We start from the raw sequence: 21,361 nt of genomic DNA, 5'->3' as shown, positions 1-21,361 counted from the left end.
TGAGATCAGACAGTGTGTAACCCGGGGAGGATGGACCCAGTGAGATCAGACAGTGTGTAACCCGGGGAGGATGGACCCAGTGAGATCAGACAGTGTGTAACCCGGGGAGGATGGACCCAGTGAGATCAGACAGTGTGTAACCCGGGGAGGATGGACCCAGTGAGATCAGACAGTGTGTAACCCGGGGAGGATGGACCCAGTGAGATCAGACAGTGTGTAACCCAGGGTGGGTGGACCGAGTGAGATCAGGCGTTTGCCTCAAACACAGAGGGAAAATGCCACATTTCCATGTTAAATTGTGAAGTTTTGCAGGAATTCCAGGTGGGTGAGCTGGTGATCTGAGAAAGGGACTAAATTCACCAGATACACGTGGCCCTGATCCTGAACATGTGGAAGATCCCGGCAGCTATTGGTCCCTCTGTTACCTCAGCAATCCAGAGATGTTTCTGATGTTGTGTCAGTTTGTCCACGGTGCCAAGAAAAAGGTCACATTTCTGCCGTTAACACTGGTTGTTTTCCTGTAGCCTAGGCGGACTTACCGGGGATCTGTGGAAAGGAAAAAAATCAAACCGAAATATTCATCCCTTGAATTTCACTCTGATGGGTTCGGAGAAAATTTAACATTACATTACCTCACACTGCCTGCATCCTTCTCATTTTCTTCCCTGCTATAATTAGATCTCCTGGTGAATGATGGAGTGATGAGAAAGGTCCACAGCTCACAGTAACCAGGGATTGTAGACTGAGGAACAACAGCAGGTGAACCAGCACAGGATTGTGAGAGCACCAACCAGAGAGAACCCTTCCCATTCAAAGAGCTGTCATAGATCAACTGGGGAGAAAGGTAAGAGAAAGTCCCATTTACTCTGAGAAACACTGGTCCTGTAGACAGTACACAAAGGTTACAGGGTCAGGCAGGAAATGGTGAGAATGAGACTCGGAGAGCTTCTAAATCATTGATCATCTCCACTTCCACTGTCCTTCTAGGCAGCGAGTTGCAGGTCATTGACACTTGCTGTGAAGAAAATTCTTCCTCACATTCCCCCTCCCCCCCTCCACATCTCTTCCCCAAAATCTTAAATCTGTGGCCCCTCGTCCTCATACCATCAACTAATGGGAACAGCTTTTCTTTGTCGACCTTATTCAAATCTGTCATAATCTTGTAAAGTTGCAGCTGTGAGAAAAGATTGGTTCGGCTAAAAGTTGTTTTTCTTAGAACCGAGGAGGCTGAGGGCTGACTGAATTGAGGTGTATAAAATTATAAGGGGCCAAGATAGAGTAGACAGGAAGGACCTGTCTTTAGACAAATGTAGATTAATACGGAAAGCCAGCACAGATTTATTAAGGGCACATTGTGCTTAACTTATTGCTGGAGTTTTTTGATGAGTTAACAGTGCGTTGATGAGAATAATGTGGGTCATGTGAAGTACCTGGACCTCCAAAAGGCATTTGATAAAGAGCCACACAACAGGCTTGTCGGCAGAGTTAGAGCCCATGGAAAACGAGGGAGAGTAGCATGGCTATGAAATAGGCTGAGTGTTGGTTTCTCAGACTGGAGGAAGGTAGACAGTGGGATTCCCGAGGGACCTGTGTTCGGATCCCTATTTTTCCTGATATCTATCAATGACCTTGACTTGGGAGTACAGGGCACTATTTCAAAATTTGCACATGACACAAAACTTGGAAGTATTGTGAACTGTGAGGAAGATCGTGATAAACTTCACAAGGACAGAGACAGGATGGTGGAATGTGTGGACAAGTGGAAGATGAAATTTAATGCAGAGAAGTGTGAAGTGATACATTTTGGTAGGAAGGACGAGGAGAGGCAATATAAAATAAAGGGTACATTTCTAAATAGGGTGCAGGAGCAGAGGTGCCTGGGGGTGTATGTATACAAATGATTGAAGGTGGGAGGGCAGGTTGAGAAAGCTGTTAAAAACTTACAGGTACCTGGACTTTATAAGTAGAGACATTGAGTACAAAAGCAAGCAAGTTATGGTAATCCAGTATAAAACACTGGTTTGGCCTCAACTGGAGAATTGTATCCAGTTCTGGGAACCACACTTCAGGAAATATGTGAAGGCATTAGAGAGGGTGCAGAGAAGCTTCATGAGAATGGTTCCAGGGATGATGAACGTCAGTTACGTGGATAGATTGGAGAAGCTGGTTATGTTCTGCTTGGAGAAGAGAAGATTAAGAGGAGATTTGATAGAGGTGTTCAAAATCATGAGGCGTCTGGACAGAGTAACTGGAGAGAAACTGTTCCTGTTAACGGAAGGATCAAGAACCAGAAGGAACTGATTTAAACTGATAGGCAAAAGAAGCAGCGGTGACATGAGGAAAAACTTTACTATGTAGTGTTAGGATCTGGAATGTACTTCCTGAGAGTGAGGTGGAGGCAGATTCAGTCATGGCTTTTAAAATAAACAATTATCTGAAGAGAAAAATATTGCTGACTACGTGGAAAAGGCAGGGGATGAGGTGAATTGCTCTTTCAGAAAGCTGGCACGGACACAATGGGCCAAATGGTCTCCTCCTGTGCTGTAATCATTCTAATTTTCCATGATTGCACGCAGATATATATTGTGTATGTGGATAGATATATTCATAAAGTAGCAGAATTTATTATCAATACTTAATACATCCAAAATATTAAACACAGACCCATGAATAAAAATGTTGTAATACTGCCAGACTGTGTAAAGCAGATTGGTGGATCATTTAATACAGTAATGGTCACCTGCTCCACATTTCCCTGCAGAACATTCACTGCCTCAGAAATAAGTCAGTTTTTGACCTGCACGGCACTCTAACGAATGGGCACTTTTTAAAATTCTTTGATGGGATGTGGGCATCACAAGCAAAGCCAGCATTTGTTGCCCATCCCGAATTGCCTCTGACAACTGAGTGGCTCGCTGGACCATTTCAGAGGGCACTTTAGAGTTAACCACATTGCAGTGGGTCTGGAGTCACATGTAAACCAGACCAGGTAAAGATGGCAGATTTCCTTCCCTAAAGGACATTTGTGAACCAGATGGATTTTTACAACAACTGATAATTTCATGGCACCATTACTGAGACAAGCTTTCGATTCCAGATTTTTATTAATTTATTGAATTAAATTCCACCAGCTGCTGTATTACTAGTTCAGTGACATTATCATTACACCACTGTCTCCCCCACTTCTAGTGCAGAGTCTCAGTGATGGGTGTCCATCTGGAACAGGGTGATGGAGCTCAGCGAGACTGACTGGGCAGCTGTCTGGGTCACACCTGATGCTCGATCCCAGAGATAACAGCTGTTGTATTGATGGGGAGGAGGGACTGATATCATGTTTAACCAAAATTCTCTTTTTTTTAGTATTTCTATCCGACCCTCCTGTTAATATTACCTTCATTAGAGAGAATCAGAGTCTGGGAACACCTGTCACCACCATGGCTGAAGGTCCAAATAGGGGAGAAGATCCAACATCTTCAAGAAGAATGAGAATGGATCCAGGTGGGTTCACAAAATACTTTAAAATATCATCTCTGACCTGATCTCGTGCAAGAACCTGCAGCTCACACAGCAAGAGGGAACAGAATGGGCTGAGTAGAAAGAGGGAGGTGAGTGACCATCTAGAGGGATATTGCAGTCACAGGTGGAGGGAGCCCCTGAGTACTGGAATTGTCCAGTAGATACATGGTATTGGGGACTGAAAGGTGGATAGAGACAGTGACTTGGAGAAGGATCTTCCTGTGCAACAGCGTGACACCAGGGAGCAGGACGTCACCACGAGTGAGTGGGGGTGAGAGGCAGGTGGAGCACAGGAATAGGAGAGTGTAGTGGTGGGAGGTTCTATAGTCAGGAGGATTTTTTTTTTTGTTCATTCATGGGATGTGCGCGTCGCTGGCCAGGCCAGCATTTATTGCCCATCCCAAATTGCCCTTGAGAAGGTGGTGGTGAGCTGCCTTCTTGAACCGCTGCAGTCCATGTGGAGTCAGTACACCCACAGTGCTGTAAGGAAGGGTGTTCCAGGATTTTGAACCAGCGACAGTGAAGTAACGGTGATATAGTTCCAAGTCAGGATGCTTTGTGGCTTGGAGGAAACCTGCAGGTGGTTGTGTTCCCAGACATCTGCTGCCCTTCTCCTTCTAGATGGCAGAGGTCGCGGGTTTGGAAGGTGCTGTTTAAGGAGCATTGGTGCATTGCTGCAGTGCACCTTGTAGATGGTACATACTGCTGCCACTGTGCGTCGGTGGTGGAGGGACTGCATGTTTGTGAATGGGGTGCCAATCAAGCGGGCTGCTTTGTCCTGGATGGGGTTGAGCTTCTTGGGTGTTGTTGGAGCTGCATCCTTCCAGGCAAGTGGAGAGTATTCCATCACACTCCTGACTTGTGCCTTGTCGATGGTGGACAGGCTTTGGGGAGTTGGGAGGTGTGTCATTCGCCAAAGGATTTTCTGCCTCTGACCTGCTCTTGTAGGTGCAATCTTTCTGTGGCTGCTTCAGTTCAGTTTCTGGTCAATGGTAACCCCCAGGATGTTGATCGTGGGGGATTCAGTGATCGTAATGCCATTGAATGTCAAGAGGAGATGGTTAGATTCTCTCTTGTTTGAGATAGTCATTGCCTGGCTCTTGTGTGGTGCGAATGTTACTTGCCACTTACCAGCCCAAGCCTGGATGTTGTCCAGGTTTTGATGCATTTCTACACAGACTGCTCCAGTATCTGAGGAGTGATGAATGGTGCTGCACATTGTGCAGTGATCGTACCTACTTCTGACCTTATGATTTGAAGGATGGTCATTGATGAAGCAGCTGAAGATGGTTGGGCCTAGGACACTACCCTGAGGAACTGCTGCAGTGATGTCCTGGAGCTCAATAGTTGACCTCCAACAACCATAACCATCTTCCTTTGCATTAGGTATGACTCCAGCCAGCAGAGAGTTTTCCCCCTGATTCCGATTGACTCCAGTTTTGCTGGGGGACCATGATGCCATACTCGGTCAAATGCTGCATTGATGTCGAGGACAGTCACTCAAACCTCACCTCTTGAGTTCAGCTCTTTTGTCCATGTTTGAACCAAGGCTGAAACGAGGTCAGGAACTGAGTGGCCCTGGCAGCACCTAAACTGAGCATCACAGAGTTCTCTTCTCTTTGGCCTCCTTGTCTCGAGAGACAATGGGTAAGTGCCTGGAGGTGGTCAGTGGTTTGTGGAGCAGCACCTGGAGTGGCTATAAAGGCCAATACTAGAGTGACAGACTCTTCCACAGGTGCTGCAGAGAAAATTTGTTGTCAGAGCTGTTACACAGTTGGCTCTCCCCTTGCGTTTCTGTCTTTTTTCCTGCCAACTGCTAAGTCTCTTCGACTCGACACTCTTCAGCCCCGCCTTTATGGCTGCCCGCCAGCTCTGGCGATCACTGGCAACTGACTCCCACGACTTGTGATCAGTGTCACAGGACTTCATGTCACGTTTGCAGACGTCTTTAAAGCGGAGACATGGACGGCCGGTGGGTCTGATACCAGTGACAAACTCGCTGAACAGTGTGGCCTTGGGGATCCTGCCATCTTCCAAGCGGCTCACTTGGCCAAGCCATCTCAAGCGCTGCTGGCTCAGTAGGGTGTATATTCTGGGGATGTTGGCCGCCTCAAGGACTTCTGCGTTGGAGATCCAGTCCTGCCACCTGATGCCAAGGATTCTCTGGAGGCAGCAAAGTTGGAATGAATTGAGATGTCGCTCTTGGCTGACATACATTGTGCAGACCTTGTTGCCAAAGAGCAAGGTACTGAGGATACAGGCTTGATACACTCGGACTTTTGTGTTCTGTGTCAGTGCGCCATTTTCCCACACTCTCTTGGCCAGTCTGGACATAGCAGCGGATGCCTTTCCCATGCGCTTGTTGATTTCTGCATTGAGAGACAGGTTACTGGTGGTAGTTGAGCCTAGGTAGGTGAACTCTTGAACCACTTCCAGAGCGTGGTCGCTGATGTTGATGGATGGAGCATTTCTGACGTCCTGTCCCATGATGTTCGTTTTCTTGAAGCTGATGGTTAGGCCAAATTCATTGCAGGGAGCAGCAATCCTGTCGATGAGTCTCTGCAGACACTGTTCAGTGTGAGTTGTTAACGCAGCATCGTCAGCAAAGAGGAGTTCCCTGATGAGGATCTTCCGTACTTTGGTCTTGCTCTAAGACAGGCAAGGTTGAACAATCTGCCACCTGATCTTGTGTGGAGGAAAATTCCTTCTTCTGAAGACTTGAACGCATGTGAGAGCAGCAGGGAGAAGAAGATCCCAAACAGTGTAGGTGCGAGAACACAGCCCTGTTTCACGCCACTCAGGATAGGAAAGGGGGCTGGTGAGGTGCCGCTATGCTGAATTGTGCCTTTCATATTGTCATGGAATGAGGTGATGTTACTTAGTAGCTTTGGTGGACATCCGATCTTTGCTAGTAGTCTGAAGAGACCATGTCTGCTGACGAGGTCAAAGGCTTTGGTGAGATCAATGAAAGCAATGTAGAGGGGCATCTGTTGTTCGCGGCATTTCTCCTGAACTGGCGAAGGGAGAAGAGCATGTCAATGGTGGATCTCTCTGCTCGAAAGCCACACTGTGCCTCAGGGTAGACACACTCAGCCAGCTTCTGGAGCCTTTTTAAAATGACTCGAGCGAAGACTTTCCCCACTGTGCTGAGCAGGGAGATTCCACAGTAGTTGTTGCAGTCACCGCGGTCACCCTTGTTCTTATAGAGGGTGATGATATTGGCGTCGCGCATGTCCTGTGGTACTGCTCCCTCATCCCAGCACAGGCAAAGCAGTTCATGTAGTGCTGAGAGTATAGCAGACTTGGCACTCTTGATTATTTCAGGGGTAATGCCGTCTTTCCCAGGGGCGTTTCCACTGGATTGAGAATCAATGGCATCACTGAGTTCCGATTTTGTTGGCTGTTTGTCCAGCTCGTCCATGACTGGCAGAGACTGTGCTGCATTGAGGGCAGAATCAATGACAACATTTTCCCTGGAGTACAGTTCTAGGTAGTGTTCCACCCAGCGGTCCATTTGCTTGTGTTGGTCAGTGATCGTTTCCCCTGATTAAGACTTGCGGGGGGTGGGGGGGGGTGGCGGTGGGGGGTGGTGGGGTGCGATCCTCTATCCATGCTGCTACTGCCCTCTTTATCCCATAATTTTTAAATCAACAACCTGATATTAAAATTTTCATCCATGTGTCAAATCTTTCCATGGCCTTCCTTAACACATCTCTGTAACCTCCTCCAATCCTACAACCCTCCGAGAACATTCCTCTAACTCGGGTCTCTTGTGCAGACCCCAATTCTTTTGCCCCGCCATTGGCAGCGGTCCTTTAGCTGTCCAGGTCCTAAGTTCTGGAATTCCCTGCCTGACCCACTCAGCCTCTCCACCTCACTTTCTAAGATGTTCCTTAAAGCCCAGCTCTTTGAGAAAACTTCCTGATTGTTCTAATGTCCCCCTCCTTTGACTTGATGTCAGCTGACCATGAATACACTCCATTTTTCACCAGCTATCTCTTCACAACATTGTTTGTCTACCTTTAGAGATGTGTGCATTATGTCACACTCAGTTGGAGTGCAGCGATTGAAAATACAGAACTCAAATTGAAGAGGTATAAAAAATTGGCTTTTAAAAAAAGTGGATAACGTGCTGGAAAAAAAATGGCCACTGAAGGTCAAACAGTCAAACTGTCTTCCTGTCTGGCAAGGACAAAAGGATACATTACAAGCTAAGAGGTGTCAATTACACTCATACTGAACCCATCAACAGACATTTTTGAATTGAATGGGTTCTTCTGAAGAAAAAAAGGTGTGAAATAACCACATTCTGGTCCATTGTTGGTCACCACAGGGAAGAAGATCAGTGTCTACTAACAGAAGCTAATGTGAGAGATTTTTACCTTAAAAAGGCAGCCCTCTGGAGAGAATGAGAGAGATCTCAAAAAATCATCCAGCTGACACCTTCGAAAGTGGTCCAGCCAAGAGGGCCGAACTCTGCTGCAACACAGCACAGAATTTAAAATGACCATCAACTCTATTCTGAAATCTTAAGCACCAGAAAATCTACAAACATCTTGACAAGATCAAGTCTACAAGCAACCCAGGCCTGCAACTTTAAAAGAAAAAGCCCATCCACCAGAGAAGTTCCAACAGGTTTACTGCAAACCACGAACACCAATTTCACTTTGACCTACTTCCCCCTTTTCCTGTCTGTCTGTCTATCTATTCTTGTGTATGAGTGTGTGAGTGAATGCGGATGTGAATGAGGTTGCGATCATTTCGGGAATAGTGAATAAATAAATATTTAATCTTCAGTTTTAAATCTACGATAAAACCTGTCTTTTGTCTGTTTATTTGACCTAAAGATACTCAAGGGACTAACCCATCACTTTACCTTTCAACTGACAACAAACGTGTTTCGTTAAACAGTGGGAATGACCCACATCCCTTTACACCTGTCAGTAAGAAATTGGGGATTGAAGCTGGCATCTGACCCAGCAGGTTAGATTAGATTAGAGATACAGCACTGAAACAGGCCCTTCGACCCACCGAGTCTGTGCCGAACATCAACCACCCATTTATACTAATCCTGCACTAATCCCATATTCCTACCAAACATCCCCACCTGTCCCTATATTTCCCTACCACCTACCTATACTAGTGACAATTTATAATGGCCAATTTACCTATCAACCTGCAAGTCTTTTGGCTTGTGGGAGGAAACCGGAGCACCTGGAGAAAACCCACGTAGACACAGGGAGAACTTGCAAACTCCACACAGGCAGTACCCGGAATCGAACCCGGGTCCCTGGAGCTGTGAGGCTGTGGTGCTAACCACTGCACCACTGTGCCGCCCTAGATGAGAGATTTGGAAACGGGAGGTAAATTGACGTCTAAAATTGTGGAAAATTAAACAAACAGGTTTTCTCGTATCTTTTACAGCACAGAAGGAGACCATTTGGCCCATCGGGTCCATGCCAGCTCTCCACGTAGTTGTGCTGACAGTCTCATTCCCCTGTAGCCCTGCAAGTCTATTTTTCTCAGGTGACCATCCAACTTCCTCTCAAAGTCATTGATCATTTCCACTTCCACCAGCCTTGTGGGCAGTGATTTCCAGGTCATCAGCACAAGCTGCATAAAAAAGTGTTTCCTCATATTCCCCCTTCATCTTTTGCGCAAAAGTTTCATTCTGTGTCCTCCAGTCCTTGTACCATTTTTTAATGAGAACAGCCTTTCCTTGTCTAACTTATCAAAGCCTATTGTAATCTTGCACACTTCTAGTAAATCTCCCCTCAATCTCCTTTGTTCCAAGGAGAACAAACCCACCTTTTCCAGTCGAACCTTGCAACTAAAATGTTCCATCCCTGAAACCATTCTGATAAATCTCCTCTGCACCCTCTCAAGGACCCTCGCATTCTTCCTGAAGAGTGGTGACCAGAACTGGACACAGTTTTCTCTCCAGTTGGGGCCTAACTAGAGCTATATAGAGGTTCATTCTTTCCTTCTCTATGTTGGTAAAAACAAAAGACATGGCCACCTTTAATGCTAAGGAGTTTGTAGAGCAGGGAGACATATCCCATGTTAAGTTAAATTAAGAATTGAAGATTTTAAAGCTGTCGCTACTGACATGGGAGACACTTTTATACAGAAAACAAAGAAACCCAAAATACTGAAGAGTCTAGCTAATTATTTTAAATTTACCACTGAACCAGAAGAAAAAGGTCTGAGAAAATAATCCGAGCTAAAATTCAGTTGAAAAGACAGGAGATGCAGTTTCAGAAAGAAAAAGATGAAAGTGAGTTTCAGTTGAAAAGGGAATAAATACAATTGCAGAAAGCGAGGTGAGAAAGTTTGTGTTAAACAGGCTGCCAGCACAACCACTTAAATCTTATCCCCAATTCAGAGCAAAACATTGATGTTTTGAGACACTCGCGGTTAGTGCTAAAATTCAATGAGGAAGAGGTCAAGTCCTATTTTATCTCATTTGAGAAAATAGCTAATTGGCTAAAATGACTGAAAGAATATTGGACTCTCCTCTTGCAAGACGAATTGGCAGGAAGAGCTCGTAAAGCTTTTCCTCTGTTATCAGAAGAAAACTATCTCGATTATGAACAAACTAAAACAGCAATTCTGAATGTATATGAGTTAGTCCAGAAGCCTATCAGTAACAGTTTTGAAATGCTAGGAAAGAGACCTGCCTGGACTGAATTTGAAACAATTGAACATTTGGCTCTCGATCACTGGATACGATCTCTCAAGCTAAAACCCTCAGATGAAAATTTGAGAGAAGTGATTTTGCTCGAAGAATTTAAAAGTAATGTGCCAACTAATATAAGAATCCAAATTGAAGAACAAAGAATTAACAGGGTGAGAGACACAGCAAAAATGACCGATTATAAATTAACACACAGACCTTAAATTCAGATTAAACTTTTGTTTAGGAACTCTTACAGGTGAGGGAGAAATGAGATGGATGTACAAGAAGCAGAAATGGGCTCGAGAAAAGGAGAGAAGGGAAGGAAAAACAGATCAATCTTCAAGTTTTAAAAGAAGGAACCAAGATGATAAACCAGTCGGTGCACGCACAATGTGTTACCACTGTGGAAAATCTGGGCCTGTTCAGGTAGATTGGACACTGCAGTCAAGCCAGTGACTATAGCGATACAAGTTGTGAGCATGTGTTCCAATATCACACAAGAACAGAATAGCTACAAGAACTTTTTGCATAACGGGAAAATGACTCTTTTTGTATCCCAGGCACCAGGCAAAGAGAAAACTATCCTCAGGGATACCAGTTGTCTACAAGCACTGCTGGTAGCAAAGATTGCAAAAATGCTGCACAAAAGCTGAACAAATACCATTGTATTGGTAAAGGGCCGACCAGCAAATGCTTAAAGGTTCCCTTATTTAAAATTAAACTGTGGAGTAAGTTGGTCACCAGTGTAGTGATTCGAACTCACCAGTGCCTGGGGTCGACCTATTGCTAGGCAATGACTTGGCAGAAAGCACGGTATTGTTTCCAGAGGGTCTAGAACAGTCCATGGAGACTGGGGAAACTGAGGGCAACAAGCAAATTTCTGCACAGCTGCTGTGGGCTGAGGAGGTTCCTGGCCATCTTTGGGAGGGGCTGCGAGGTTGCAGTGCTGCTGATAAGGTCAAAGTGCGGGCTTTGGTGTATGTCGGGTTTCGGTGAACATCGGGCTTCGGTGAGGAGAGTGAGTATTGACCAGGTAAGGCTTAGTTTTTTTTAAATTCCCAACTTCTGTCTTTCTTTCTTTCAAGCCAAAAGTAACACGAGGGGTGGAAATGGCAGTCAGTGGGGTAGTATGCTCCTCCTGTGAAATGTGGGAGGTCAGGGAGAAGTCAAATGTCCCTGACGACTGTGTTTGCAGTAAGTGTGTCCAGCTGCAGCTCCTTTCAGATCGCATGGATCGGTTGGAGCTGCAGTTGGACTCATTGAGGAGCATACAGGAGTCAGAAAGTATCATAGATAGGAGTTTCAGGGAGGTGGTCACACCACAGGTTCAGCCAGATAGATGGGTGACTGCCAAGAGGGGCAGGCAGGTAGTGCAGGAATCCCCTGTGGCTATTGCCCTCAATAACAAGTATGCTGTTTTGGATACTGTTGGGGAAGATGGCCTCTCAGGGGAAAGCAGCAGCAGCAGCCAGGTCAATGGCACCACGACTGGTTCTGTTGTGCAGCAGAGAAGGTCAAAGTGTAGTTGAGCGGTAGTGATAGGGGACTCTATAGTCAGGAGCACAGATAGGCGTTTCTGTGGCTGCGAGCGAGAATCTAGGATGGTGCGTTGTTTCCCTGGTGCCAGGGTCAAGGATGTCTCTGAGTGGGCACAGGGCATTCTGAAAGGGGAGGGTGAGCAGCCAGAGGTCATGGTCCATATTGGTACGAATGACATAGGCAGGAAGAGAGATGAGGTCCTGCAAAGTGAATATAGGGAGTTAGGCAGAAGGTTAAAAAGCAGGACCTCTAGGGTTGTAATCTCAGGATTACTGCCTGTGCCATGTGCTAGTGAGGGTAGGAATAGGAGGATAAGGCAAATGAATGCATGGCTGAAGAGCTGGTGTAGGCGGGAGGGCTTCAGCTACTTGGACCACTGGGATCTCTTCTGGTGCAGAGGTGTCCTGTACAAGAGGAGCGGGTTGCATCTGAAATGGAAGGGGATCAATATCCTTGCTGGGAAGTTTGTTAGTACTACTCGGGAGGGTTTCAACTAGTCTGGCAGGGGGGTGGGATCCAAAGTAGTAGTCTCTCTGATGAGATAGTTGAGGCAAATGTAGATGTTAAAGCAAGCAAGTCCAGTCGGCTGGCCGGGCAGGGGCAGGACAGGGAGTGTGGAAGGTCTGGTTGGCTAAACTGCATTAACTTTAATGCAAGAAGCCTTACAGGTAAGGCAGACGAACTCAGAGCATGGATCAGTACATGGGATTGTGCTATTATAGCTATTACGGAAACGTGGTTGAGGGATGGGCAGGACTGGCAGCTCAATGTTCCGGGGTACCGATGCTTCTGGCAGAGGTGGAAGTAAGAGAGGAGGGGGAGTTGTACTATTGATTAGGGAAGACATCACGGCAGTACTGAGAGAGGATATCCCGGGGGGAATGTCCAGCAAGGCCATGTGGGTAGAACTTAGAAATAAGAAAGGGGTGATCACTTTGATGGGATTATACTATAGGCCCCCCAATAGTCAGAGGGAATTGCAGGAGCATATATAGAGGGTAATCACAGATAGGTGGAGGAATTATAGGGTTGTAATAGGTGATTTTAACTTTCCTAATATTGACTGGGACTGCCTTAGTGCTAAGGGATCAGATGGGGAAGAATTTGTTAAATGTGTCCAGGATAGTTTTCTGAAGCAGTATGTGGATGGCCCGAATAGAGAAGGGGCTCCACTCGACCTCCTCTTAGGAAATGAGGCTGGTCAGGTAGTTGATCTGTCAATGGGGGAGCACTTTGGGACCAGTGACCATAACTCTATTAGCTTCAAGATAGTTATGGAAAAGGAAGGACTGGTCCTCAAGTTGAAGTCCTAAATTGGGGGAAGGCTAATTTCGATGGCATCAGACAGGAACTCTCAAAAGTTGAATGGGAGAGGCTGTTTACAGGTAAAGGGACACCTGGCAAGTGGGAAGCTTTTAAAAGTGAGATAGGAGGAGTTCAGGGCCGGCATATTCCTGTTAGATGGAATGGCAGGACTGGCAAGTTCAGGGAATCTTGGTTGACGAGGGATATTGAGGGTCTGGTCAGGGCAAAGAAGGAGGCATATATCAGGGAAAAGCAGCTGGGATCAAGCGAGTCCCTCGAGGAGTATAAGGGATGTAGGAATACACTTAAAAAGGAAATTAGGAGGGCAAAAAGGGGCCATGAGATTTCCCTGGCAGTTAAGATGAAAGGAGAATCCTAAAAGATTCTATAAGTATATTCAGAGTAAAATGGTAGCTAGGGAGAGAGTAGGTCTCCTTAAGGATCAGTGTGGCAATCTATGTGTGGAGCCATGGGAAATGGGCAGGGTCTTAAGTGAGTATTTCCCATCCGTATTTACCGTGGAGAAGGTCATGGAAGCTAGAGAGTTCAAGGTAGGGAACAGCGATATCCTGGAGCATATCAACATTACAAAGGAGGAGGTGTTGGAGGTTTTGAAACGGATTAAGGTGGATAAATCCCCAGGGCCTGACTAGTTGTATCCTCGGATGCTATGGGAAGCAAGCGAGGCGATTGCTGGGGCCCTGGCAGAGATTTTTGTTTTATTGTTAGCCACGGGTGAGGTACCGCAAGATTGGAGGATAGCGAATGTTGTGCCTTTATTTAAGAAGGGCAGCAGGGATAAGCCAGGGAACTACAGGCCAGTGAACCTTACATCAGTGGTGGGAAAGTTTTGGGAAGGGATTCTGAGAGACAGGTTTATTTGCATTTGGAAAGGCAAGGTCTGATTAGGGATAGTCAGCATGGCTTTGTGCGTGGGAAATCATGTCTCACGAATTTGAGTGAGTTTTTTGAGGAGGTGACCAAGAGGATTGATGAGGGCAGGGCAGTGGACATTGTCGACATGAACTTTAGCAAGGCCTTTGACAAGGTCCCGCATGGTAGGCTGGTCCGGACGGTTCGAACGCATGGGATCCAGGGTGAGCTAGCAAATTGGTTACAAAATCGGCTTGGTGTTAGGAGGCAGAGGGTGGTAGTGGAGGGTTGTTTTTCAGATTGGAGGCCAGTGACCAGTGGTGTGCCACAGAGATCGGTGCTGGGCCCTCTGTTGTTTGTCATATATATTAATGACTTGGATGAGAATGTAGGGGGCATAATTAGTAAGATTGCAGATGACACCAAAATTGGTGCTTTAGTGGACAGTGAAGAAGGTTGTCTAAGGTTACAACAGGATATCGATCAAGTGGGAAAGTGGGCAAGGGATTGGCAAATGGAATTTAACGCCGACAAGTGCAAAGTGATGTATTTTGGGAAGTTAAACCAGGGCAGGACATCTACAGTGAATGGCAGGGCCCTGGGGAGTGTTGTTGAGCAGAGAGACCTTGGGGTGCAAGTACATAGTTCCCTGAAAGTGGCAACACAGGTAGACAGGTGGTGAAGAAGGCGTATGGCATGCTTGCCTTCATTGGCCGAGGCATTGAGTACAAGAGTTGGGACATCATGTTACAGTTGTACATAACATTGGTTTGGCCACATTTGGAGTACTGTGTGCAGTTCTGGTCGCCGCACTACAGGAAAGATGTGATTAAGCTGGAGAGGGTGTAGAAAAGATTCACAAGGATGTTGCTTGGTTTGGAGGGCTTGAGTTATAAAGAGAGATTGGATAGGCTGGGTCTGTTTTCCCTGGAGCAAATGAGGCTGAGAGGGGACATGACAGAGGTATATAAAATTATGAGAGGCAAAGATGGTGTAGATAGCCAGAGTCTGTTTCCCATGGTAGGGGTGACTAAAACTAGAGGGCATAGAATTAAGGTGAGAGGGAGGAGGTTTAAAGGGGATCAAAGGGGTAAATCTTTCACACAAAGAATAGTGGGTATCTGGAATGAGCTGCCTGAGGAGGTGTTGGAGGCAGGAACAGTAGCGACATTTAAGAGGCATCTGGACAGGTACTTGAATTAGCAAGGCATAGAGGGATATGGAATTAATGCAGGCAGGCGGGTTTAGTATAGATAGGCATTATGATCGGCATGGACACAGTGGGCCGAAGGGCCTGTTTCTCTGCTGTACGACTCTATGACTCTATAAATCCCAGAGGGGGCCAGTAAAGATTAAAGAGGCTAATGGAAAGCCAGTAGAATTAAAAAAGGCCAAGATGGAGCCCGTAGAGTTTAAAGGAGCTGCGATAAAAGCAGCAAAGATTGAAGGAAAAGTGCCAGAGATATGGTTAGCCGAAACCTTTTAATGATTTAAACAGGAATAAGGAAAGTTCCCGAACTGGCAAGCCAGAAGTGAGGGAGATGCCTCATCTAGCTGAAGTACCACAGAGGAGTGCAGTGGAAACTGGACAGCCACCTGCGAGCAGTAATGTCCCAGAGGACATGGGGCAGGTTAGGGAAAACCCATCCCTGAGGTAAAGGAAAAGGGAAGGTAAAATTTCCTATGGTAAACAGCACTTGTGAAAGCCACAAGAAAATTAACAGCAAGGTCAGTGTGGATTTGCCCACTGCCGAATCAAATGATCAGGTTCTAAATCCAAAACTAATCAAACCCAGCAATTTAGATTTAGAATCCACTAAGGACAAAGTGCAGGAGGAGAACCCCTATGTTTCACCAGGTTTAAAATCAATTTATCACCCAAGAGATAAGAATTATCAATATGCCAGAACCTGAGCTTTTGAATCTGTGTTGTGAAAACAGCAGTTAAGGGGTTAAAGTCTGTACAGACAGTGTCCCTTGTCACCAGCCAAGAACAATGCAGTAATAGAAATTTCCACATTACAAATCTTGGCTCAGAAAAGAGGTCCCTGCATCCGCCTGAAAAAATTGATCACTTCAAGGACTCGGGAGTCAAAATTGAATTACTCTTTAGCCAAAACATCAGAAACAACGACATGTTTGATATTAAAGTTCCCAAAGTACGACAGATGCTAGAGATAATCCAATTCTGTTTGACAACACAGAACTCGGATTTAAAGGTGAGAGAGAACTGACGGCACCAGGTTTAAAAAAAAAATTCTGGGGCTACATTTTGACGCCAAAGGAAATTCAATTATTATTGTGCCTCATCCAAAGAAAGGGATGATGTAAAACAAACTTGAACAAGAAATGTCTGTTAATGCTAGCTGTAGCAGTTGTAAAATTGAGGTGTGGGTATCATGTGTGCAGTGATGTAACCCCTATTCCTTTTTGCTTCCTTCGTCCTTCCCTCCCTCCCTCAATTGCAAATTACGAACTCAAATTGAAAACTTGTATGAAAAATTACTTTTCCACCGATGATCAAACATTATATACAATACAAGCTAAGAGGTGTCAATTACACTCATCCTGAACCATCAAGAGACATTGTTGAATTATGAGAGATTTTTACCTTCAAAAGGCAACCCTCTGCAGAGACAGAGATCTCAACAAATCATCCTGCTAACACTTTCGAAAGCAGCCCAGCCAAGGACGACAAACCCTGCTGCACCACAGCACAGAATTTAAAATGACCATCAACTCAAGTCTGAAATCGTAACCAGCAGAAAACCTACAAACATCTCAACAAGCTCAAGTCTACAAGCAATCCAGGCCTGCAACTTGAAAAGAATTTGAGAAGTTCCAACAGGTTTACTGAAAACCACGAACACCAACCTCATTTTGACCAACTGACCCCTTTTTCTTTCTATCTATTCCTGTATATGAGTGTGTGAGTGAATGTGGACATGAATGAGGTTACGACCATTTCGGGAATCATGAAAAAATAAATATTTAATCTTCTGTTTTAAACCTGCAAGAAAACCTGTCATTTGTCTGTTTATTTGACCTAAAGACACTCGGGATTAGCACATCACTTTAACTAAACACGTTTGTAGTCAGTTGAAAGGTGAAGCGTGGTAACCACCCACATCCCTTATCACCTGTCAGTAACAACTAGAAATCACTTTCTCCACCTTCTTTAATACTTTTCCCTAGATGGTGTGTGAATATTGAACATTCACCCTACCCATGTGTAGAGTACTTATAATTATGTATTTTATGGTATTTATTTATTTATTGATACAGCACTGAAACAGGCCCTTCGGCCCACCGAGTCTGTGCTGACCAACAGCCACCCATTTATACTAACCCTACAGTAATCCCATATTCCCTACCACCTATCTACACTAGGGGCAATTTACAATGGCCAATTTACCTGTTACCTGCAAGTCTTTGGCGGTGGGAGGAAACCGGAGCACCCGGCGAAAACCCACGTGGTCACAGGGAGAACTTGCAAATTCCGTACAGGCAGTACCCAGAATCGAACCCGGGTCCCTGGAGCTGTGAGGCTGCGGTGCTAACTACTGCGCCACTGTGCCGCCCAAAGTATCTATCCAAAGTAAACATTATTTGCCAGTTATGAGCACAATTTCCGAACACATGACACAACGTAGTTGAGACTGATCAGTACAGATCAATGGAATGTAACACATGTGGTATATGTGGGTTTTCAGAAGATGTTTGCCTCAGTGAAGGTTGCCGCTGTTTGTTATCGGAGGAAATGTCGCAGGGTCTGGATAGAATGTCTATAATATGTTTAGTTTTCTCCATTTGTGTTCACAGATCCAAACTCCACCATCACTGATTTCTTGACAAATTACGACGATTACCAATTGTTCAAGTTGACAACATTCTACCGGGACAGACTAGAACAGGCGATTGAAGAAGGAGTGGACGGAGTCAGCTCATTGTTAACATACGAGAGACATTTCAGTAGACAAGAACATGGGGTAAGTGAGAGGGACACAGAATGAGTTTGGATTATTTAAACACCACAGAACTAACAGGATATCAGATTTTACAATCATAGAATGTTACAGAAGAGAAACAGGTTAAACAGGAAAGAAATGGATAAACATGAACATATTATGAATCTGAAACAATGATATGAAGAGGTGAAAATACCCAATGGGTATTACCGGAATGTCAAGAACAAAAACAAAAATCTTCAAATGGTTAAAATGTGAGACCCAAACAGGGAAACTAACCAGAAGCCAGCTATGGGGATTGAAAACCTGATGTTGTGCAGGGTTTATTCTCCCCCACACATCACCAATTCCAACCTCAGTGCAGGCACAATCTGGGCAGTAGAACTTGCTGTGAAGGGTCACTCCCCGGAAGAGCACTTTAGAAAATTCCATACAAACAGCCTGTAATGTTCTGTTAGTTCCTTTTAATGGAAGAGAAGTAAATGGGAATGAAAATCAGACAGGGTATATAATGGACGATCGATCTGCTACCACCTGCACAAGTTGAAAAACTAGCATCTGTTTACCACCCATTAACATTAATATCCACTCAATCTCGTCACAATTTTATGATCATTCCCCATACTCTAGCTTTCCTTCTTCACGCACCAACAGAATTCTCATTCATAAACATTTGCCCACTTGCTACCACAATAGTATGAAGAAAGTTTCCCAAATTCAACCTGAATGCTTCAAATTTATTTCAATATTTGCTCTTTGGCCAATCAGTGGAAACTATCATCTATTTATTTGGTCATAACTCTTCAGAATCTGAAGACCTGCAGCAATTTCTCACTTAATCTGGTCCTCCTCGGGTGGAATGAGTCCAAACTTCTCAAATCCCTCTCTGTAACAGTAATTCCACTTTCCTCGTTAACAGCATCTTAGTCAATCTACATGTCAGTTTCTTTCCCGATGCTTTTACTTCCTATAAATGGAGTGTCTAAAAATGTACAGAATGGAGGAAGTTTCCTGTCTCTCTGCTCTTGCATTGCAACCTCACTGCAGAAAAATAGCAGGAAATTGAGCTCATCCAGTCTGTAATTTCCTGCCCCAGTGCTCTTGCTGTGGAACACCATACCTTGGAGGAACATCAGGAAATTGAACATATTCCGTCAGTTATTTTCAGATAAATCGATTGACTTCTGCTCCATTTTGGTTACGGAAAGCCAAAGCCTGGCTACTCAACCTGAACCCAAACAAACCCATGTGACGACATGTGTCGGAGTCAGGTCTATATTCTGTGTCCAGCAATCAGCCTCTGGTCGGGTTGGGCTCAGGTTGGCTGTGGTCAGGTTTTGTTTTGTATTGTTTTCTTTTTAATCTACGTTTTGACGTGATTTTTTTTCTGCGCTAATAACATATTTGATATTTTTGGGTTGGGTTGTGCATGAAAAAAATTGAAGGACTCTGGTCGGGTTCGGGTTGGCTGTGGTTGGGTCGGGCCCTGGTCGGGTTTTAATTTTATACCCGAGCCAGGCTTTACAGAAAGCATGACTGGGAGATAAAATTTTGTAGTTCGATGTTTTTATAAGTGGCTGGATTTTGCAGTAGAAATAACAGTGATGCTAACAGGGCTTGTCATTACTAACATTAAATTGGACAGTAACTTTCAGCTGCTGCACATGCCCAGTTAAACACAGAAATCTCACAGTTTCTGTCTGAGATGCGTGCTTCTCCAAAAGCTTCATTGGTGATTTACCATTGAACTGTGTGAAGTTGCTGAATTTACCGAATAGATACGCATTAAACTGGCCAGAATAAAAGTTACAGCGTGTTCATTCCAGTGTAAGTAAATTTTTAGCAGAGTGATACATCTTAATTACTGCCAAACAACCTCTCTGTCATGGAAAAATAACATTTACAATTGTGGAGTCTCGTTCCTTCAAATTTAAATTGTTGTTGAGATTAAAGAAAACAAATTCATTTTAATAGTTTTTACTTTTTCTTGCTGTCTGTTTTCACTCTCTCTCGATCTGATTATTCTTTCCCTCTTGTTATTGTGCTTTCTGTACCTGGTTTGACATTGAATTAAATATCCAAACTGACACTTCCTGCTCACACTCTGTGCTGTTCATAAACACATTTTTCAATCTGACTGGTTAATCTTCCCTGTTCACACAGGTCCCAGATGCTTTGTAAAGGGGTTTGTGTGTTTTCAAGAGTTGACTGAGAAGAACCTCCTGCACAAATGCCTATAAAATGTTGATGGGCAAGTGCCAGTGTGATAATTGACTAGTGCAGTACATTCACCACTGATCACAAAATCCGGTTCATTGTTCTTTCACAGTTTATTTAGTTTGAATTTTCCTCAAGTTAAATATTCTGATAACTAATGACATTGTCATCTTCTTTTAACACAAACTATGTCTCCTTGCTACTTCTTTCCATCTCCCTCCATGACCACAGTTTGAGGTCGCACCTAAATGTTCATAAACATGGGCGGCACAGTGGCGCAGTGGTTAGCACCGCAGTCTCACAGCTCCAGCGACCCGGGTTCAATTCTGGGTACTGCCTGTGTGGAGTTTGCAAGTTCTCCCTGTGTCTGCGTGGGTTTTCGCCAGGTGCTCTGGTTTCCTCCCACCACCAAAAGACTTGCAGGTTGATAGGTAAATTGGCCATTATAAATTGCCCCTAGTATAGGTAGGTGGTAGGACAATGTAGGGACAGGTGAGGATGTGGTAGGAATATGGGATTAGTGTAGGATTAGTATAAATGGGTGGTTAATGGTGGGCCGAAGGGCCTGTTTCAGTGCTGTATCTCTTTAAAAAAAACTCTGCATCCTGTTTCCTTGGACGAGAGGAAGTTATATAGTGTGGTTCCCCAGGGGTCAGTGTTGGGACCAGTGCTTTTCTTGATGTGTATTAATGTCCTAGTCTTGGCTGTACAGGGCACAATTTCAAAATTTATAGATGACAAAAAACTTGAAAGTATTGTGAACTGTGAGGAGGACAGTGAACTTCAAGAGGACGTAGACAGGCATATTATCTAAATGGTGAGAGATTGCAGAGCTCTGAAATGCAGAAGGATCTGGGTGTCATAGTGCATGAATCAGAATAGGCTAGTATGCAGGTACAGCATGTAATTAGGAAAGCTAATAGAATGTTATTGTTTCTCACGAGGGGAATTGAATACAAAAGTAAGGATGTTATGCTTCAGCTATACAGGGCATTGTTGAGACCACATCTGGTGTACTGTGTGCAGTACTGGTCTCCTTATTTAAGGAAAGATGTAAATGCATTGGAGGCAGTTCAGAGAAGGTTTACTGGACTAATACCTGGAATGGGTGGACTGTCTTCTGAAGAAAGATTGGACAGGCTAGGCTTATATCCGCTGGAATTTAGAAGAGTAGGAGGCGACTTGATTGAAACATATAAGATCCTGAGTGGTCTTGATAGTGTGGATGTGGAAAGGATGTTTCCCCTTGTAGAGAATTTAGAAC

The 21,361-nt window shown here is 44.7% G+C and overlaps 1 protein-coding gene across 5 annotated transcripts in view; it reads left to right on the top strand.

Annotated features, from left to right (window-relative positions):
- Positions 1-21,361, top strand: part of LOC137345297 (NACHT, LRR and PYD domains-containing protein 3-like) — a 141,711-nt gene that overhangs the window by 44,741 nt on the left and 75,609 nt on the right. For all 5 annotated transcript variants that reach the window (XM_068008786.1, XM_068008782.1, XM_068008785.1 and 2 more), the window contains exons 5-7: positions 679-844; positions 3,361-3,498; positions 17,735-17,901. In XM_068008786.1, coding sequence (XP_067864887.1) covers positions 3,435-3,498; positions 17,735-17,901 — 231 coding nt within the window. In that variant the 5' untranslated portion in view covers positions 679-844; positions 3,361-3,434. The remainder of the gene's footprint in view (positions 1-678; positions 845-3,360; positions 3,499-17,734; positions 17,902-21,361) is intronic.

Source organism: Heterodontus francisci, chromosome 28 (genome assembly GCF_036365525.1).
Source record: "Heterodontus francisci isolate sHetFra1 chromosome 28, sHetFra1.hap1, whole genome shotgun sequence".
NCBI lineage: Eukaryota > Metazoa > Chordata > Chondrichthyes > Heterodontiformes > Heterodontidae > Heterodontus > Heterodontus francisci.
This window is presented reverse-complemented; position numbering and strand designations above follow the sequence as displayed.